Source organism: Suncus etruscus, chromosome 18 (genome assembly GCF_024139225.1).
Source record: "Suncus etruscus isolate mSunEtr1 chromosome 18, mSunEtr1.pri.cur, whole genome shotgun sequence".
Taxonomy (NCBI): domain Eukaryota; kingdom Metazoa; phylum Chordata; class Mammalia; order Eulipotyphla; family Soricidae; genus Suncus; species Suncus etruscus.
In genome coordinates, this window is record NC_064865.1 from 43,637,974 (window position 1) to 43,655,386 (window position 17,413).

The 17,413-nt window shown below is 39.2% G+C and overlaps 1 protein-coding gene across 1 annotated transcript; it reads left to right on the top strand.

The window, feature by feature from the left end:
* Positions 1-1,105: 1,105 nt before the first annotated feature.
* RNF182 (ring finger protein 182) lies at positions 1,106-5,972 on the top strand. The gene is made up of 2 exons (XM_049765281.1): positions 1,106-1,171; positions 4,526-5,972. Exon 2 carries the CDS (start codon positions 4,687-4,689, stop codon positions 5,476-5,478), a length of 792 nt encoding a protein of 263 aa, XP_049621238.1. The 5' UTR covers positions 1,106-1,171; positions 4,526-4,686; the 3' UTR covers positions 5,479-5,972.
* Positions 5,973-17,413: the final 11,441 nt, after the last annotated feature.

The following is a 17,413-nucleotide window of genomic DNA, read 5'->3' on the forward strand; positions in this document are numbered from 1 at the left end:
TGCTTGAATATTTTTTTAGAAAAGGGAAACTTGTTTGTATATTTAGATTCATTTATTTTTAGCTCTATTGAGATAAAATTGATGTGCGATATTGTATACTTTAAGGTATACAAAGTGGTGATTTGAAACAGGTGTGTATTATTACAAGACATTGACCACAATAAGATTAATAAACACACTCATTCTTCATGTAATGACATGAATATACTTTTAAGTCACTTTGAGTATGGCAGATTCTTTCTCCTGTACCCAGTGAGATATCCTGTTAACTGTTCTCATCAAGAAAGCCTCCAGAGTCCATCCATCTTAATTCAATTTATCTGAAACGATTCCATCCTTTTAAATAGTAATTTATAGTAATGCTTGGGCTTCAATAAATGAGTGGCATTTCAATTTGTGTGTGTGTGTGTGTGTGTGTGTGTGTGTGTGTGTGTGTGTGTGTGTGAAACTGAAGGCACTTACACATCAAGGGAAAAAACAACAAGTCAATTCAAACAAGGCCGTTGGCAAAACATCTGGACAATAAGAGCACCAAAAATGTTTCCCTACAGATGTTGTTTTTAACCCCTGGCAGTGTAGAAAGACATTCAGCCCACTGTCTGATATTGTGCCTCCAAGCTTGCACATGTGAGCACCAGCTGGCTCAGGAAACAGAGCTTGGATACCCCATGATTCCCTCCTGGCAGCAGCTCTCTGGACTTCTGTGCTTGTCTCCATCCTTTTACTACCTCCACTTACATTCCTAATCACAGCAGCTGAGTTAAAAACAAAACAAAACAACCATAAACATTCTAGAAATGGAATCACAGTGTATGCTCTTGGCTTGGCTTCTGCCACTCCACATTGCATCTTAATTGTTGTCTGCTGCTTTGAGAGGCTAGTGGGCCTTGGACTCCATCTTGTTGGTTACTCAAGTACTAATGGGAACTGTAGGTCCCAAGGAGACAGACAATGTATTTCCTGTTCAGAACTTTGACAGTTGGCCCTTCCAGATTCCTAGGAAACTCCATCATTGAGCTGTGTTGTCTCATTCTAGGGAGGAACCTTTCGAGGCTGCTGCTTGGGATGCTCTAAGAGTGGATGGCTCTCACCCCACTTGCCTGGAAGTGCTGCTTTCCCAGACAGGAAGATTCTCTTGCTGGTGCCATGGAATTAAATTGCTTAAATTAATGTAGGTCTTTTTTTTGATCAGGTATTGGAACATCTAAAAATATCTTTGTTACCGAGAAGTCACTCAGATGAATTTTTATAAATATAAACAGTGCGATAACGTACTACTATATCTTTATATCTTCAAAGGTCTAATGGAGCTTTTGTAAAACAGAAAAACGTTGTTTCAATAACAACTCAAAATTTATCAAAGCACGTAGTAACTTAGGGCCACAAAAATGTAAACTAGAAGTCATGGTTGGCCCAAACAGTCCAACATTCCTGTAACTCTTAAACTAACTAGAACTTAGATCCAGAAAGCACTAATGTGACCACTTGGCTGTCAAATGCTGACAAATCTGATGTAGTCTCACATATACATGAGCTTTTATTGATGTTCTTGTATCTAGATGATAGCTTTCTGTGCTGTAAGATGTGATTTTTACTTCTTTATTGTCTCTAAATATTTAACATTACTCTATTTCTGGTGTTTTCTATGCATATATTTACTTATTTTTCTTTTTTCTTATTCACATTACTTCAAATGCATTAGTTTTTTGGACACCAGTGAAAGCAATTGGTATCCATTGATTGTGTGAATTCTGTCTCTACTATCTGCTTTAGTCACCTGATGTTCAGGAGTATTAAGGCCGAGGGGGAATGTAGCTGCTATTATATATATATAACATATAATGTAGCTATAACTTGAGCCATTTAGAAGAGATATTTGTTTCGTGTGCCCTCAGGGAGGCAAGATAAGTAGGAGTTGCCATCAATGAGCTTCCAAGGACTAGGGGCCAACCTGGAAGGTAGATAGGCCAGGAGGTGGTTCCTTGCCCATCACCCTGGGGCACATTCATCTATAGGAGGATACAAAGCCAGTTGTATAGAATTGTGAGTAAGTTACAACCACATTTCAGTGGCAAGTACACATGTATTATGAGGACAGTGTGGAAAGAAAATCATGAAGGCACATGGAAGAAAAATGGATAGAAGAGTTCATGTTTGTAGACATGTATGTTTCTATGTAAATATGTATATACAAAATTAGCTGATGGTGGCAAATTTGAAATATATTTATTCATATATACAGTAAAATTTATTGTAAAAATATGCCTTTTAGGGGGATTTGCCACACCAGGTGGATACTTATACTTAAGACTTTTTCCTGGCTCTCTGCACAAGGATCACTTCTGGTGGTACTCAGGAAATCATATGCAGTGTTGGTTTCAAACCAGGGTTCCCATGTACTATCCTTGCAGGCCCCTACATAAGTTTTTGGCCATCACAAGAAATTCTATGATTGACTATTTTTCTTTTCCTATCAAGAATATTTTACCACTAGTGTCGATTATAATACTCAAATGATATGGAGCCGATTAGAAAATTGGACAAAATCATAAATCAAGGGAAGATAAGTATTTCTAAACCAACTATTAATATTTCAAAAATTCTCCAAGTTTTGCCACCCACAGCTTCTCTTCTATTAGGGCAATATGATCCACAGCAATTTTTAAATTCTAACATAGTTGCACTCTACTTTTCGGAATGATCATGCCAGGATTGCTTCTGGGTGTGCTCAGAAATTAAAATACATTTTGATATTTTTCCAAGAAAAACATCATTTAAGGCAAGTCTACTGCCAAATAAAACCCCACATATAATAGAGCAAAATAAAGATTAGAGAGAGAGAGTTTCCACAGTCGGTTCCCTTCCATTAGTGCCAATAGTTGAGAATTGTCTGCACATGAAATGAGCCTACAGCCATGTGTCCCAAGGAGGACCAGTAGGAACAAGTAAGGGTTAATATTAAGGACTGTTGATTGTATTACACTTCGTGCTACTATAAAGAGGGCATTTGCGTGAAATGAAAAAGGCAAGCAGGTAAATGTTGAGTGTTCACTGATAGTCACGCATGCCTGTTCTACACTTTTGTTATTATAACTCTGTGTGTGATATCTGGGCTTTTGGTCTATTTCTTGGACAAATTTCTTGAAAAGACAATTTCTTTATCATGCTTATAAATCTGTCCAGTGTCATTAGCTTCATGCTGTCTTGAGTGATGTTATGTGTGAAACTATGGTTTTCAAAGCTAGTATTGAAACAAAGAGTTTGAAATCTCATAGACAAATGATAAAGGGCATTTTTTTTTCACAGAAAGTTTTACCCTGGAAAGGTGAGACCAATCTGTTGTGTTTAAGCACACTCTTGTTTCTATCCAAGTACTTTCTAGGAATTCATTTAAAACATTTATTTTTAACGCTGCCCTTCTTTGGTCTATTCTTAAGCATCATGAAGGGTCTTTAGACAAGTGGTTTATAACAGTGATATCTGAATTAGTTTGTCTATATTGAATGGACTTGATTGCAAAAGATCTATTTTAAATACATTTCCCATTCTATTTTCAAAACAGCTGGGATTTGTTGGAAATTTCAGACTAAACAAAAATCTCTGTATTGAGCTGTAGTCACAGTGCTTGAGAACAGAGTTTCTCAATGGCTTTCTATCATGGGACCTTTGAGCTTTGTTTTCTTCCTGTGGCCCACTGTCTTGATGCTTGTCCCCTGGCTCATGTCAGGGCCCTTTTACTTAGATGATTTGCACCTATGGCTCCTTGGAATATACTTTAAAGCACCAATTGGTACCAACTTGATAAGTGTGTTTATAATATTGAAATTCTTTATACCTTTATTATTATAGCTAAACAATAGCTAAACCAGTTTCTTCTGCAATTATTTTTTATTCTTAGAATAAGCCTTCTTTTATTTATTTGTCTGGAATTTGGTTTGGGGGACACACCTAGCAATGCTTAGGGGTTACTCTTGGTTCTACACTCAGAATAACTCCTTGCAGGCTCAGGGGACCATACAGGATGCTCAGGGATCCAACATAGTTCAGCCACATCCAAGGCAAGCACCCTACCAGATGTACTGTTGCTCAGGCCCATGCCCTTGTTGTTTTTACACTCTTCATCTCTGTACTCTCTTCACCTCAAACTACTCCTCTATTATCATATTTGTGTAAAGAATGGGCTAAGCCTGGAGCTAGAACTTCTGACCTGGGCACGCAGGTGTGGAAAGATAAAGATTTAACCTTTGAAATCTATTGCTTCTAAAAATTATTGAAGGTCGGGAATGGGAGATAGGGAAGGGATTAAGGCCTTGAACATGACTGATCTTAGTTCCAATCCCAGCACCAGATCTGGTCCCCTGAGCTCTGCCAGGAGTGTTCCCTGAGTCCCTTAGTCTAGAACTAAGCCCTGTGCACCATCTGGTGTGGCCCCTACCCCCAAACCCAGTGTCAGAACTCAGGAAATTCCAGACGGTGCTTTGTGAAGAGCAATTCTCTGTTTTAGCATCTCTTTTTCCCTTTGCAGACTTCACAGGTGGCATTGCCTAATGGACGTTTGAGCTTGTCATCTGGGTGGAAGCAGAAAATGCTGGAAAGATTTCCACTTTCGCCTATTCTTCTGGCTGCCATCTCTGCATCTTTGCCTGATCTGGATAATGTAATAGTCAGAGGGTCCCCCTAATCCATATGACCTTTCCCCTGGAGCTTTCCAATCTCTCCCTGCCAACACCGGAGATGGCCAGCCAACCTCCTGAGGACAGCCCTGAGTTGCAGGTCCCCGACGAGCTGGAGTGTAAGATCTGCTACAACCGTTACAACCTGAAGCAGAGGAAACCCAAAGTACTGGAGTGTTGCCACAGGGTGTGCGCCAAATGCCTCTACAAGATCCTGGACTTCGGGGACTCCCCGCAGGGGGTCATTGTCTGTCCCTTCTGTCGCTTCGAGACGTGCCTGCCGGATGACGAGGTCAGCAGCCTGCCCGATGACAATAACATCCTGCTAAACTTGACTTGTGGGGCCAAAGGCAAGAAGTGCCTGCCCGAGAACCCCACCGAGCTGCTGCTCACCCCCAAACGGCTGGCCTCCCTGGTCAGTCCCTCACATACATCATCCAACTGCCTGGTGATCACCATCATGGAGGTGCAAAGGGAGAGCTCCCCATCTCTGAGCTCCACTCCTGTGGTGGAGTTCTACCGGCCGGCCAGCTTTGACTCGGTCACTACTGTGTCCCACAACTGGACAGTATGGAACTGCACGTCGCTGCTCTTCCAGACATCCATTCGTGTGCTGGTGTGGCTTCTGGGCCTGCTCTACTTCAGCTCCTTACCACTAGGCATCTACCTGCTGGTGTCCAAGAAGGTCACCCTTGGGGTGGTCTTTGTCAGCCTCGTCCCCTCCAGCCTGGTGATCCTCATGGTGTATGGCTTCTGCCAGTGTGTGTGCCATGAGTTTCTTGACTGTATGGCACCTTCTTCTTAGCAGGCAGGTGAACCCAGACTTTTTCCTTACGCAGGGGCCATGTCAGAAGTGATCTCATATGTCCTGGATGGTTTCTTTTATACTGTCCACCTTGAGTGTCCGTGACATATGCAGAGCCCCTGGTGGCTCTTACATCTGTGGTCCATTTGCCCTCCAGATGTCCACTCCAGTGGTTTTCCAATGGGAAGCAAAATGGTTTGTTTTTCCACCCAGGTATTAGCAAAGCAGCCAGATGTGGCCAAGCTAGGCCTGTCTGCAGCCCGGCTAGTAGAGGCTGTCTGTGCTGGATAGCAAGTGGGGCTCGAGCTGCGTGCTGCTACTTGAGATATTTGTGGGAGATCAGGGTGACTGTGATCCCTCTTCTCAGAACCATTCAGAGGTTCCTCAGGAGGGTGGGTGCTGGAAGGATACAGTTCCAAGATAGGAGTTTGAAAAGGTGCATACCTGAAACGTGTACACACACACACACACACACACACACACACACACACACACACACACACACTGGGCACAAGAAGAAAGCAGTTCTAAATCATGGGTTTGAAAAGGGGCCTTCTGTCTCCAACACACTTGTTTCCCCTCCTGTGTGGTCGCTCTGTAAACTGCTGTGCCCTCTTTTCAGTCCCGCTTGCCAAGAGGAAATAGCTGCATTCTCTTGTGTGGTTTCAATGAAGCACCTGTTTTTATTATTATTATTTTTCATTGCTAGAGAGAATGAAAAAGATGGAGGCATTTGCCTCAAAGCAAATTTGGAGACAGCCAAGGTTGTGTGCTTTTGGGGATACACCTTTGTCTCATGTTTATTCTTCTCCTTAGTCCTCTGTGAAATTCTTACCTAGCTGTGTCTGGTCAGAAAAAAAAAAGATATCTTTGAGTCTTTCCTTAAAACATTTTACTCTTTAAATGTTTGGGTTTTGAAGAATTCTGAAGTCCTTTGCTCTTGATAGAGATTCCTTTAGAATGAGTTGCTCCTCGTATTTTGCGGATTTTCACTTTTCTACAGTTTCTTTTACATTCTGTTCTGGAATAAGTAATTCAGCATTTAAGCAGGAGTTCTAGTTCACAGTTTGAAGTGCTGAGAACCCCTGCATTTTGCTAGGCCCTGCCGAGTTTTTCTACAATGGCATGGGTTCTTTTGGGTTATGTGTGAGGCTGAGTTGCAGGAAGACAGAGGTAAGCAAAAAGCACCAGCCTTAAGCTTTGTTTGAGAAGGCTCAGCAGGGCAGGGACGCAGCTGGCAGAGGATATGGACCATGCACTTCTTCTCCCTGTTGTGTTCAAGTCCATGCGAGAATGACTTCAAGGGCTTATTTACTTCAAATAAAAACATAAACTATGTGACTTGACTTAAACTTCTTCATATGAGCCTAAGTTGAGTGTATATATTTATGAGAAGAAATTTCTAGCTGATATTAGGTTTGAAGGAATAGAATGTCTATGTAGGAAATATTCTCCCTTTGACCCTCTCCCAAGGAAAGAAAAAATAATTTTAGTCTTTAAACCCATTTACAGATGACTAATGTTAAGAAATTTCTAACTCTTATGAAGGGGTGTTATTAAACTACGCTAACATGTATGTGATGAAATATTTGTGGTGCAATATGATACTTACAGTGGGGTGAGTCCCGATCTGAATTGAAGAGAGTTGAGACTTATTTCTAGAATAGAAGTTTGGTTTTATTGTATAACCATTAACTTGGAAAATATTTGTGCCCAGGGTGAGTATGACAGGAAAGATTATGTGACTCGATGGATTTAAATCCCAAGATACAGCTAAACAAATACATGAATGATTTCACACAATCTAGCTTAGACAATCGCATATGAATGCGATTTCCAAACATTCATTTGTACTTAGGGTGAATATAATGTTTAGGAAATGTTTTGTGGTTTGGATTTATATATTTATAAGGTTTTTTTATTAAAAAAATCATATCTGTCTGAAATGTAACATCAAGTAAGTTGGTATCAGATTTCTAGAAAGTTCTGCACATGAGTACTATGTATTTCTGCTTGTTAGTATAATGTCTGCAGTACTAAATTTGTGTCTTTTTTGTGTACTGTGATAATCTTGTTTTTATTTTTAAAGTTAATTTGGTTTTTAAGAGTCTGAAATATTAAAAAATAACTTCATGCTGTTGAATGATAAAAGAAACGCTTCAATATTTTATTCACTGTGATAATGTTTTGTTTATCCATTAAATTGTTATTATTTCCAAACTAAAAGCTTGATTTCTCTGAGTCATGCCTGAGATGATTAAATTATGATACTGGGCTTCTGTTTACATTTGGTAACTTTTAATATGAACCTTCAGGAACATGGATTAAGATAATGCCTTTTTTTTTTAAACACATAAAGATTTAAGAATTTTTCAACAAAGTGGCTTAAACCATTCCACTCTAAGATCTCTGTTTTTTTTTTAAGTAGATGAAGAAAATTAGGAAGAAAACACATTTTTATGAGTAAAAATTTCAATTTTAATTTGTTTGTGTTGGAATCCAGCTTTTACCTTCCTGTTCAATAAAAGGGAACCTGTTTCATTTGCCAAATATCACTAATCTCAACTCAACCTGAGCAAATTAAAAAAAAGAAAAAAAAAAAAAGAAAAGAAAAAGTTCTAGGGTCCTGAGCAGTAGGACAGTGGGTCGGCATTTGCCTTGCACACAGCCAACCTGGATTCAATCCCCAGAAACCCGTATGTTCTCCGGAGCCTGCCAGGAATGATTCCTGAGTGCAGAGCCAGGAGTCACCCCTAAGCACTGCCAGGTGTGACCCCAAAACGAAACAAAAGAAAAAGTTCTTATTTCTAAGTATGGACTATTAAAATAGAACTAATGTTGCAATGTTGAGCAGTAAATATGCTTATGATAATAAGTGAATTAGAACCATAGCTTACTCCAGAGTAATGAGTTCATTTACTACAATAGAAATGAGCAAAGTTCTGTCGAAACCAAGTGAAGGAATCTAGGTTCAGACTTTTCTGTAAAGGAGACTCAAGCGGTAAGCTTTTGCCTAGTTCCAAGGTTTCAAAACACCTGAGTTTGCAAAATTTTTTCCAATACATCATTCAGATAGACCTAGAAGCCACAGGAGTCCTCCTATATGAAGAGGTAAAATGACAGAGCCATTATAAATGAGCTTCGTGGGGCACAGAGAGGTGGGGAAGGGTTGAGGTGAGAGGGTTAAAAGGACCACTTCTGCTTGGCACTATTAGCCTTCTCTTCCTTAAAGCCAGTGAGAGGTGTGATGAAGCATTAGGTGCCTGAAATGTTCTGTTAGATACTGTTTGGGTCACACCCAGCAGCACTCAGGGATTACTCCTGGCTCTGGGCTCAGAAATCGCTCCTGGCAGGCTCATGGGACTATATGGGATGCCGGGATTCGAACCACTGTCTGTCCTGGATCTGCTGCTTGCAAGGCAAACACCCTATCACTGTGCTATCCTTTTGGCCCCAGATGTTTCTTTCTCTTTACACAAATCCTTTGTGAGTTTTTTTTTTTTTACTTCCCTATTGAAAACAATGTGAGCATTTATAGGGAAAAAAAAGATAACTAAAATTAATTAATTAATTTAAAAAGTGGCTAACTAAAGAACCATAAACACTGGCATTTGAGTAAATTCCAAGTGAATCCTGGTGATATATCAGATTCAGCCCAGTTGTTTCTATAATCAAAATCTAAGTCTATGCTTATGTTCAGATAATTATGGATCAGATATGATGGTGTTTTAAATTTAGGAGTTAAAAAATACATCCTCAATGCTTTATGTAATACTGTATTTTTCAAACTGGTTGAGCCTAAATTTAATTAAAACATTCAGTGACCTGGAACAGTCACCGTTTTAATTAATCAGGAGTTTATTACATTTGCAACACATGAACTTTCCCCTTTACATCGAAGTGATTGGAATTTTGTAAAGAAAAAGGTCATGTTCTAATTTTGAAGGACATCTTAGAACTTGGTTTTTCTGTGTAATGCTTTGGGAGGAGTGAACTTTTTTTTTAGGTCCATTCTCTTCATATTACAGTTCTAACAGTTCTAGCAAAGTTTTGGGGATGCTTTGCCATTTTTAGTAACAAATGGATGGAGGTGAGAGCAGTGATTGAGCATCCTTGCCTCTGGTTGAATGGAGGGAGAGACATTGGATCCCTAGAGGCTGAAGAAGAGGAGGAAGGACTCAGAGAATGAGAGGTTCTTGGAACAAGAGAAAAGAGGTAGGGTTAGGATGATTAGACAATCACAAACTGAGATCGAGTTCAGATTAGTTAATTTAATTGATTTATTTTAATGTCTTTTCATGAAGATTTTCAAGAGCACAGAAAAGAGTATAGGATCTAGTCAATACTATTGGGGCAATTGCCTCTGACTCAGCCTTTCACCATTTTGCTGTATTTATTGTTTTTGCTCCTCAAAAAAAGGTACTGCCTCTAAGTTCACTGAACTATTATTATATCTGAGACTATTTAAAATACCTCAAAACCTCTTTTACTATTTAGTGTACTCCATTTTATATACATTGCCCAATCTAATTATATAGCTTAAAGCAACGAAAACAATTAATTAAAAACAGAAGAAACAAAACTGCATAAAATAAGATCACTCCAAGCTTCCTTCTCATGCTGCCTTGGTTAGGTAGTTTTAGTCTCTCTTGTTCTCTTGCAGTTCACCCACCTGTTCCTCACTCCCTGTGGCAAAATATCTAAAAGATTTTCTATTTAACTCATATTACTGACTGCCTAAGTATATCTCATAGAGACAAACTGGGCCTTGACCAATTGATGGGTGTTACACTTTGTTCAGAAAAATGCAAAGACAACCATGATTTATAGCATCTGTTTTAAAATAGGAGAATGGCACAAAACTGAGTCTGAGGCAAAGGGCCCCCCAAAGGAGAGACTTCCTAATGTTGATATTTATGGATCTACATTTTCTCCTCCAAGCAACAGTCCAACAAATGATCTGAGAAGATACTCGGTGGGAGACACTCGGGTAGCAGTTGAATCCACTATTCACACACACACACACACACACACACACACACACACACACACACACACACCTTTGTTTCTCACAAATCCATTAAGATTTGGTGGCATTCATGTTATGTGCAGCACAGCTTGTGAATTTCTCACTAAAATTGATAAAAAAAAAAACACCTATGATCTAGAATCTGACTGCATATCCAAATCAGTGCCACTAAGCATGGATGGAAAAACATAGTTGGGAACAAAAGTCTTCATTAGGTAGTAAATCCAAGTGGTGGCAAACTGCAGAGGAGGAAAGATCAGGCTCCTATTTCAACAATCTGCAATCTAGTTCAAGTGTTATGGAATGGTACATTCCAGTGATGCCCCTAAGCCCATAGCAGTTCTTGTTCCAAATTTTGACAAACTGTAGCAAATTTAGTTTTGAGCAACCAATATTAGATCTGCAAGAATGGAGAAATGACAAAGTCACTACTTTATTTCATAGTCAGTCAAACAGCTACTCTGAGAAATGGTAGGAGTCCCAGTCCCAGTTTTAAGAAGGTCCTTGAAATCCAAGATTACTTTTTTTTTTTTACCTGCACTTCCTCTGACTAAGTAAATGTCATAAACATCTTTCCCAAGTGGGTTATTAAATTATGCACCAAAGATGGAGTGCTGAACAGAGGCTATTTTATTCCCACACACTCCGACTAGCTAAAATATGTGACGAAGACAGGAAATAACTATTGGAATTATTCAGCATGCTACTTTGTTCTGGACAAGTAAGAGAGATCAAAGCATTTTGGAGTACTGAAAAATCAGCCATAGAACAAACACGAAGACTTTTATCACATGCAGGCAGACAGCCATTGGGCAAAGGAAATGGGGTGGAGGTGGAATGATGAGTGGTCAGACCTGGAGACCCTCACATCTATCGTCTCTTTTCAGGCTGTTAAAGAAAAAAATTATTCTGATGGCTAAAAGAAATACATATTCAGTGCTACATGCTACAGAATGACAAAAAAAAAAAAAAAACTTAAGGGAGATTCCTGGAGGTGGTAGTCGGGGGCCACTTTAATGAGGCTCTGCAATGTCGGGGGTACTGATTGGATTCACCTCTGACTCCAAGAAGAAGTGAGAATTGAATCTAAGGAGCAGAGTGAGAGAAATTAGTAAGAGGAGAATGAGTCAATTCATTTGAGGGACAATTCAAGAGATTTCTTGCTGGGGTTAGAGAGATAGAAGAGCAGGTATGGTGATTGCTTTGCAAATATCTAAGATTAAGGTTGAGGCTTGAATAATTGAGACTTGATCTCAATCCCCAGCACCTCATACGGTCCCCCAAACCCTACCAGGAGTAATCTCAGAGCACAAAGCCAAAAGTAAGCCCTGAGCACATCTTGATGTGTCCTCCCCAAAATCCTTAAAAAAATTCTTGCTAAATGTCTGTAGCCTGTAGTTGTTCCCATGAGAGTATGTTTCAAGGGTGGAGAATATCTCTTAGGCCAAGGGAATTCCCTTTCTAATTTCCCCAATACTTACTGTGCCTATGCAAAAAAAAAAAAAAAAAAAAAAGACAAAAAACTTGCCACACCAGTTCCCCCCCCCCTTTTGTTGTTTTTGTTTAGTAGTTGTTTATTGTGGCAGTCTCTGGGGCCCTATGGTATTCTGGGTTTAAACTCTGGTTGACCATATGCAAGACAAATGCCCTACCTGCAGTATACTTCAACCCCATGTGGATATTTTATTAAAAATTATTTTTTTGTTTAGGTTTAGGATCATACCCTGTGGTGCTTCAGAATTACTCCCTGTTTGGTGTTTAGGGAACTCTTTACCTTCATTTCAATTTCTTAGAGTGCTTCCTCATTTTCCTCTTCTTTATTATTATTTTTAATAATATCTTTATTTAAGCACCATGGTTAAAACATGTTTGCAGTTGGATTTCAGTCAAAGAAGTATACCCCCCTTCACCAGTGCAACTTTCTTTTTTTTGTTAAATAAATTGTTTGGAGAATTTTTTTTTGAGGTCACAACCTGGTGATATTTAGGGTTTACTTAATCCATGCTCTGCACTCAGGAATTACTCGTGGTGGTGCCAGGGGTAGGGGGACCATATATATGGGAGGCTAGGGACTGAACCCTAGTAGACGCAAGGTAACTAACATATCCTCTATATAATCTCTCCTGTCCCATGTTTTCCTTTTCTTTTTGGGGGGGGAGGGGGGGAGTGGTGAGCTTCTCTCGTTTCAGGAATATACTATCTTCTCTTCCCCTAGTGGAGTTCCATTGTGTTCCTTTGCTGCCTATATTGCCTGTTTCCTCCGAGTTAATTTTGCTTGTTTATTTTGGTCTCCATGTTTCCTGGAGAGTTGTCCCTCAACTGTCTGATCCTCAGCTGTCTTTTCAGTTTAGTGAGGAGCTCATCAAGCCGGTTGGAGACTAGGCCTGGCTGGGGCTTGTTAGCTGAGGTGTCTCTGGGGAAGGCTCTCCTGCTTTGTTGGCGGAAACTCAATTCTCACTCTCTCGGGGTCTTTCTTTTAAGTTGATGAGTTTCTCCACAGAGGATGAACCTGGCTGCCAAGTGTTTTGGAAGCTGAGCTAGGCAAGAGACTGCAAGTTCTCTTTTCAATAGACAACCTGTCATTTAACACCGTGTTTCAGCAGGTCTCAACCCCTTTAAAAAATCAGTCTTGGTCTTGGGCAGCCAGAGAGGGGAGGAGAGGACTCAAGAGGTTACTTTTCTGGGTGCTAACCATTTGCTTCTTTTTCACATCCTATGCCCTAGTCCTCTTATTCCTCTACAAAAACTTAGGGGCAGCTTTTATTACAACATATACTTGCGGCATTTTTTAACCTCTCTGACTCCAAATGCTCTCCCAGGGGCTCATTTGGAAATTGAAATTTTAGGGTCTTTTCCTTAATTATTTTAGGGCTATACCAGATGATGTCCTGGGAACCACTTTCAGTGCAGGATTTGTGGGCCATACCTGTGTTGCTGAGGAGACCACACAGTACCAGAAATAGAACCCAAAGTTTCCAGACATAAAACATGTGGTCTCAATCAAACAAACAAACAAAACCCCCAAAACCCCACAAACATGTGGTCTAGTCTTGGGGCAATCTCTTCAGCCTCTGATATTTTCTTATACTGTGCTTGAAATAGGGGCACAGCACAATAACGGTTAAAATAAAACTTAAAAGACATTGGCAGTGCTATATACTGACTCCATCTTACTCATGGTGGGTTTTCTTGGAGTCCAAAACTTCAAGGGAAACAATCATCCTTGGTAGCAATGTCATTATAGATTATATTTTATCAATGGGTGCTAATATCATCTCACTATATTAGAATGAAAAATGTGTTGGGCAGCCTGGTTAATTTTTTTTAAAGCCTACTCTTCACTACATTTAGTGGAAAAAAACGGTTGCTGGTAGAATAATTATTTTTAATAGAATTTGAATAGCCGGGGGCAGAAATCATTTTCTTTTCTTTAAGACTAATAAACATGCCAGAGCCCTGAGGGTATAAAATAACTCTAACAGAAATGAGACATAACACTTGCAATGATTAATAACCTCATAATCTGAAAAATCTCAGATCATCAAAGACTGGATTTTTTTTAAAGGGTTTACCGTGGCCAAGTTATTCATCAAAATCTATTTTGCAAGATGCTGACATTGTTCTGAGATGATATTCAGAAATAATTAAGCTTTCGTCAGGCACCATTTGTTTTCAATTATGCAGGTAACTGTGAGTGGGGTCTGTTGTCTGTGAAAGCATCTGACATTCATATATTCCCTAATTATTGCTTCAAACTGGCAGAAAAATGAAGGAATTCAGTAGCACAAACATGGAAGAGGTGTTCTCTATTGAGTGATATGGCCAATTTCTTCTCTTCCATGCTTACATGGTGTTCATGAAGCAACTGAGGACAAACTTAATCAGGTATTTACTGAGCTATGCTGATTGTAAATGTTGCAATAAATATAACACACCTCTCCAAGTGTTTTTCCAATTTGGGGGGGTCAATTCTCAGAAACGTGATATTCTATTAAAAATAATTATTCTACCAGCAACCGTTTTTTCCACTAAATGTAGTGAAGAGTAGGCTTTAAAAAAAATTAACTACCAGGCTGCCCAACACATTTTTCATTCTAATATAGTGAGATGATATTAGCACCCATTGATAAAATATAATCTATAATGACATTGCTACCAAGGATGATTGTTTCCCTTAAAGTTTTGGACTCCAAGAAACGTGATAAATGGAGTATACTATTTGTACCAATAAGGGCTAAAAGAGGTTATGCTGTGAGATAACTGGGATGGAGAAAGGCCCTGATGTTTGAATGACTCCACACATAGATAGTGAAAACAAGAAATGAACTAATAAATTAAAAATAAACTTTTGGGGCCCGGCGGCATTTGCCTTGCAAGCAGCCGATCCAGGACCAAAGGTGGTTGGTTCGAATCCCCAGTGTCCCATATGGTCCCCCGTGCCTGCCTGGAGCTATTTCTGAGCAGACAGCCAGGAGTAACCCCTGAGCACCGCAGGATGTGACCCAAACCCCCCCCCCAAATAAATAAATAAACTTTTGGTCAGATCAATCCATGGTCAATAGAAGAGAAGGGGATATCGGTGCAAAAAGGATGCAAGTGCTGATGTTATAAAGCAATATGGAGATAGTAAAAGATTATTCTGTATCTTCCTTATATGACCTTTCTGATTCATTCTATTCTGGTGGAGGGAGGTGGGTTGACTCATATTACCAGGTGATCTTCTTTTCCATTTGATTAGTCCTGCTATTGGTAATCTTCCTACTATGACATACTTCAACCCTATCATGTTCCTGCTGTCTGCCTTTCCCTGTTTATCAAATTTTAATTCATAGATCCCAGAATTTTGTTAATTTGATATGGAGTCTGAGAAAGTGTTTATGACATGCTTGCAAGCAGCACTAAGTAAATATTTAAGAAATTTTTTAATATAAAATAGTTTATACTTACAGGAAAATTCAGAAGACAGTAGAGAGTCTATATATTTTACAGAAATGATATATATCTTTCATAACTTATATAGTCCAAAGACAGTTTCTTCTTAACTTAGTGTTATTGTGCATTACTCTTAATGAATGAATATTGATACATTAACTCAATCTCATGGTTCATTCCTATTTTCATATGCTTCCTTTTACTAAATTACAGAGATATTTATGATTGAGTTTCAGGCCCACAATATTCTAACACCAGTCTCCTCACCAGTGTCTACTACCTTCCACCACTGTCCTGTTTCCCTCCCATTTCCCAGCCTACCTCTTTAGCTTCCACCATTGTCCCTTCCCAGACAATCTACTTCCTGCTCCAGAGACAAGTTTCTTGTCTATGACCAGCTCTTCTGCTGGTTTCTACTGCTTTTGGATAGTTGATATCCCCCAATAAACTTCCTTTATGATTCATATAAGAGAGATCATTCCATTTTCTTGGTTTGACCAACTGTCTTTGTTCTGTTTCAGTACACCACTTTACCTTTAGTTGTCTCCATTGAAACCTATTGCAATGGCAGTTTCTCAGACATTTTTCAATTTTTTAAGAGCTTGATTAAGTTTTCTAAAAAATGTCTTTCAAGTGAGATATGTGAGTCTTTTTTTTTTTTTTTTTTGGTGGGGACAGAGGACTATAGGCCAAGTGTCATTTTGGTCACATCATCTACTTTCACCATGACTCTTGGTAGCTGGGATCAGTTTTGACCATTGGCAAACAACTATCTTGGCTGTAAAGTTAATCCCACTTTCCACACCATCCTTTATACAAGGAAGTCCATTTAATTAAAGAGCAGACAGTTCTGTTTACCATCCTTGAGAATAAAATAATCTCCATCAATTACTTGTTGTTGTTTTCTCTAAGGGAGATTTGTCTTGTCTTGCTCACTTATTTATGTTTTCACTCATTTATTATTTGAGTAGGGACTCATGAATGTGTATATTAGACACCAGAATAGAACACAATGATCCTTTGTTTTGCAACCTGAAGCTCTCTCTTAGGCCACTGAGAATTCTTTTAGAGTGTCCCATTTCCCTTTGATATTCCCCCATAATTGTGATTTTTTGTCTTGGCTTAGGTTTTTAAACTTCTGGCACTGCTAGATATTCCAGGACCATGTTGTATTAGCTCCCAATCCATTTTTAAGATCAGTCTTTTCTCAAGAGAGTCCTGGTTCTTTTTTTATTGGAAACTGGTGTTAGAAAACAAGCTACAGGTACAAGATAGTCTATTGCAACAGACATGTTGTTGCTTTAAAGTCTCCATGACAGATAACAAAAAAATAGATGTGGGTGTAGTAGCCTTTTCATGTGCATGATCTATGAATATTTCTACATATAATCATCTGTGTAATAACTTAAATCTCACATCATGCTTTTGTTTCTAATTCTAATCCGTCACTACCACATGAATCATTTTAACCTGCTACTTTTGCTTATCTCAAAGAAATCACACACAGAGAAATCTGTCAACCACCTTTATTACTCATGTACCTAATTGTTCAGTTCGAGAATATATAGTTATATATAATGGAATAGTCAGCCTGTAGCTGCTTGGGACCCAAGGGTATCAATCAAAGTACCTTTGTTCTAGTCCTGTGGCCATTATTCTTACAAGATTCCATTTATTCCCTACTTGGTCACTCTCCCCACTTCTATAGTGACACTTTCAGACATTTGAGATGCAATTAATTATGGCCTTTAGTTAAATTCTGCATTCCAATGATATGCATGACTGTTTAATTTGCCTCACGTCTACTCTCTGTGGGGCAGAGCCAGGAGTAATCCCTGATCTTCACCAGGTATGACCCCAAAACCAAAACCAAATCCAAAACCAGAGTTCCCCTCTTTTGTGGCTGTGTGTGTCCACAGAGTGAATGTGGGTTCCTGTCATTGAGTCATTCCTTGATTCAATGAGAATCATTCC

What these genes read in the sequence shown, in the direction of transcription:
- RNF182 (XM_049765281.1), top strand. Translation starts at nt 4,687, where the DNA reads ATGACCTTTCCCCTGGAGCTTTCCAATCTCTCCCTGCCAACACCGGAG.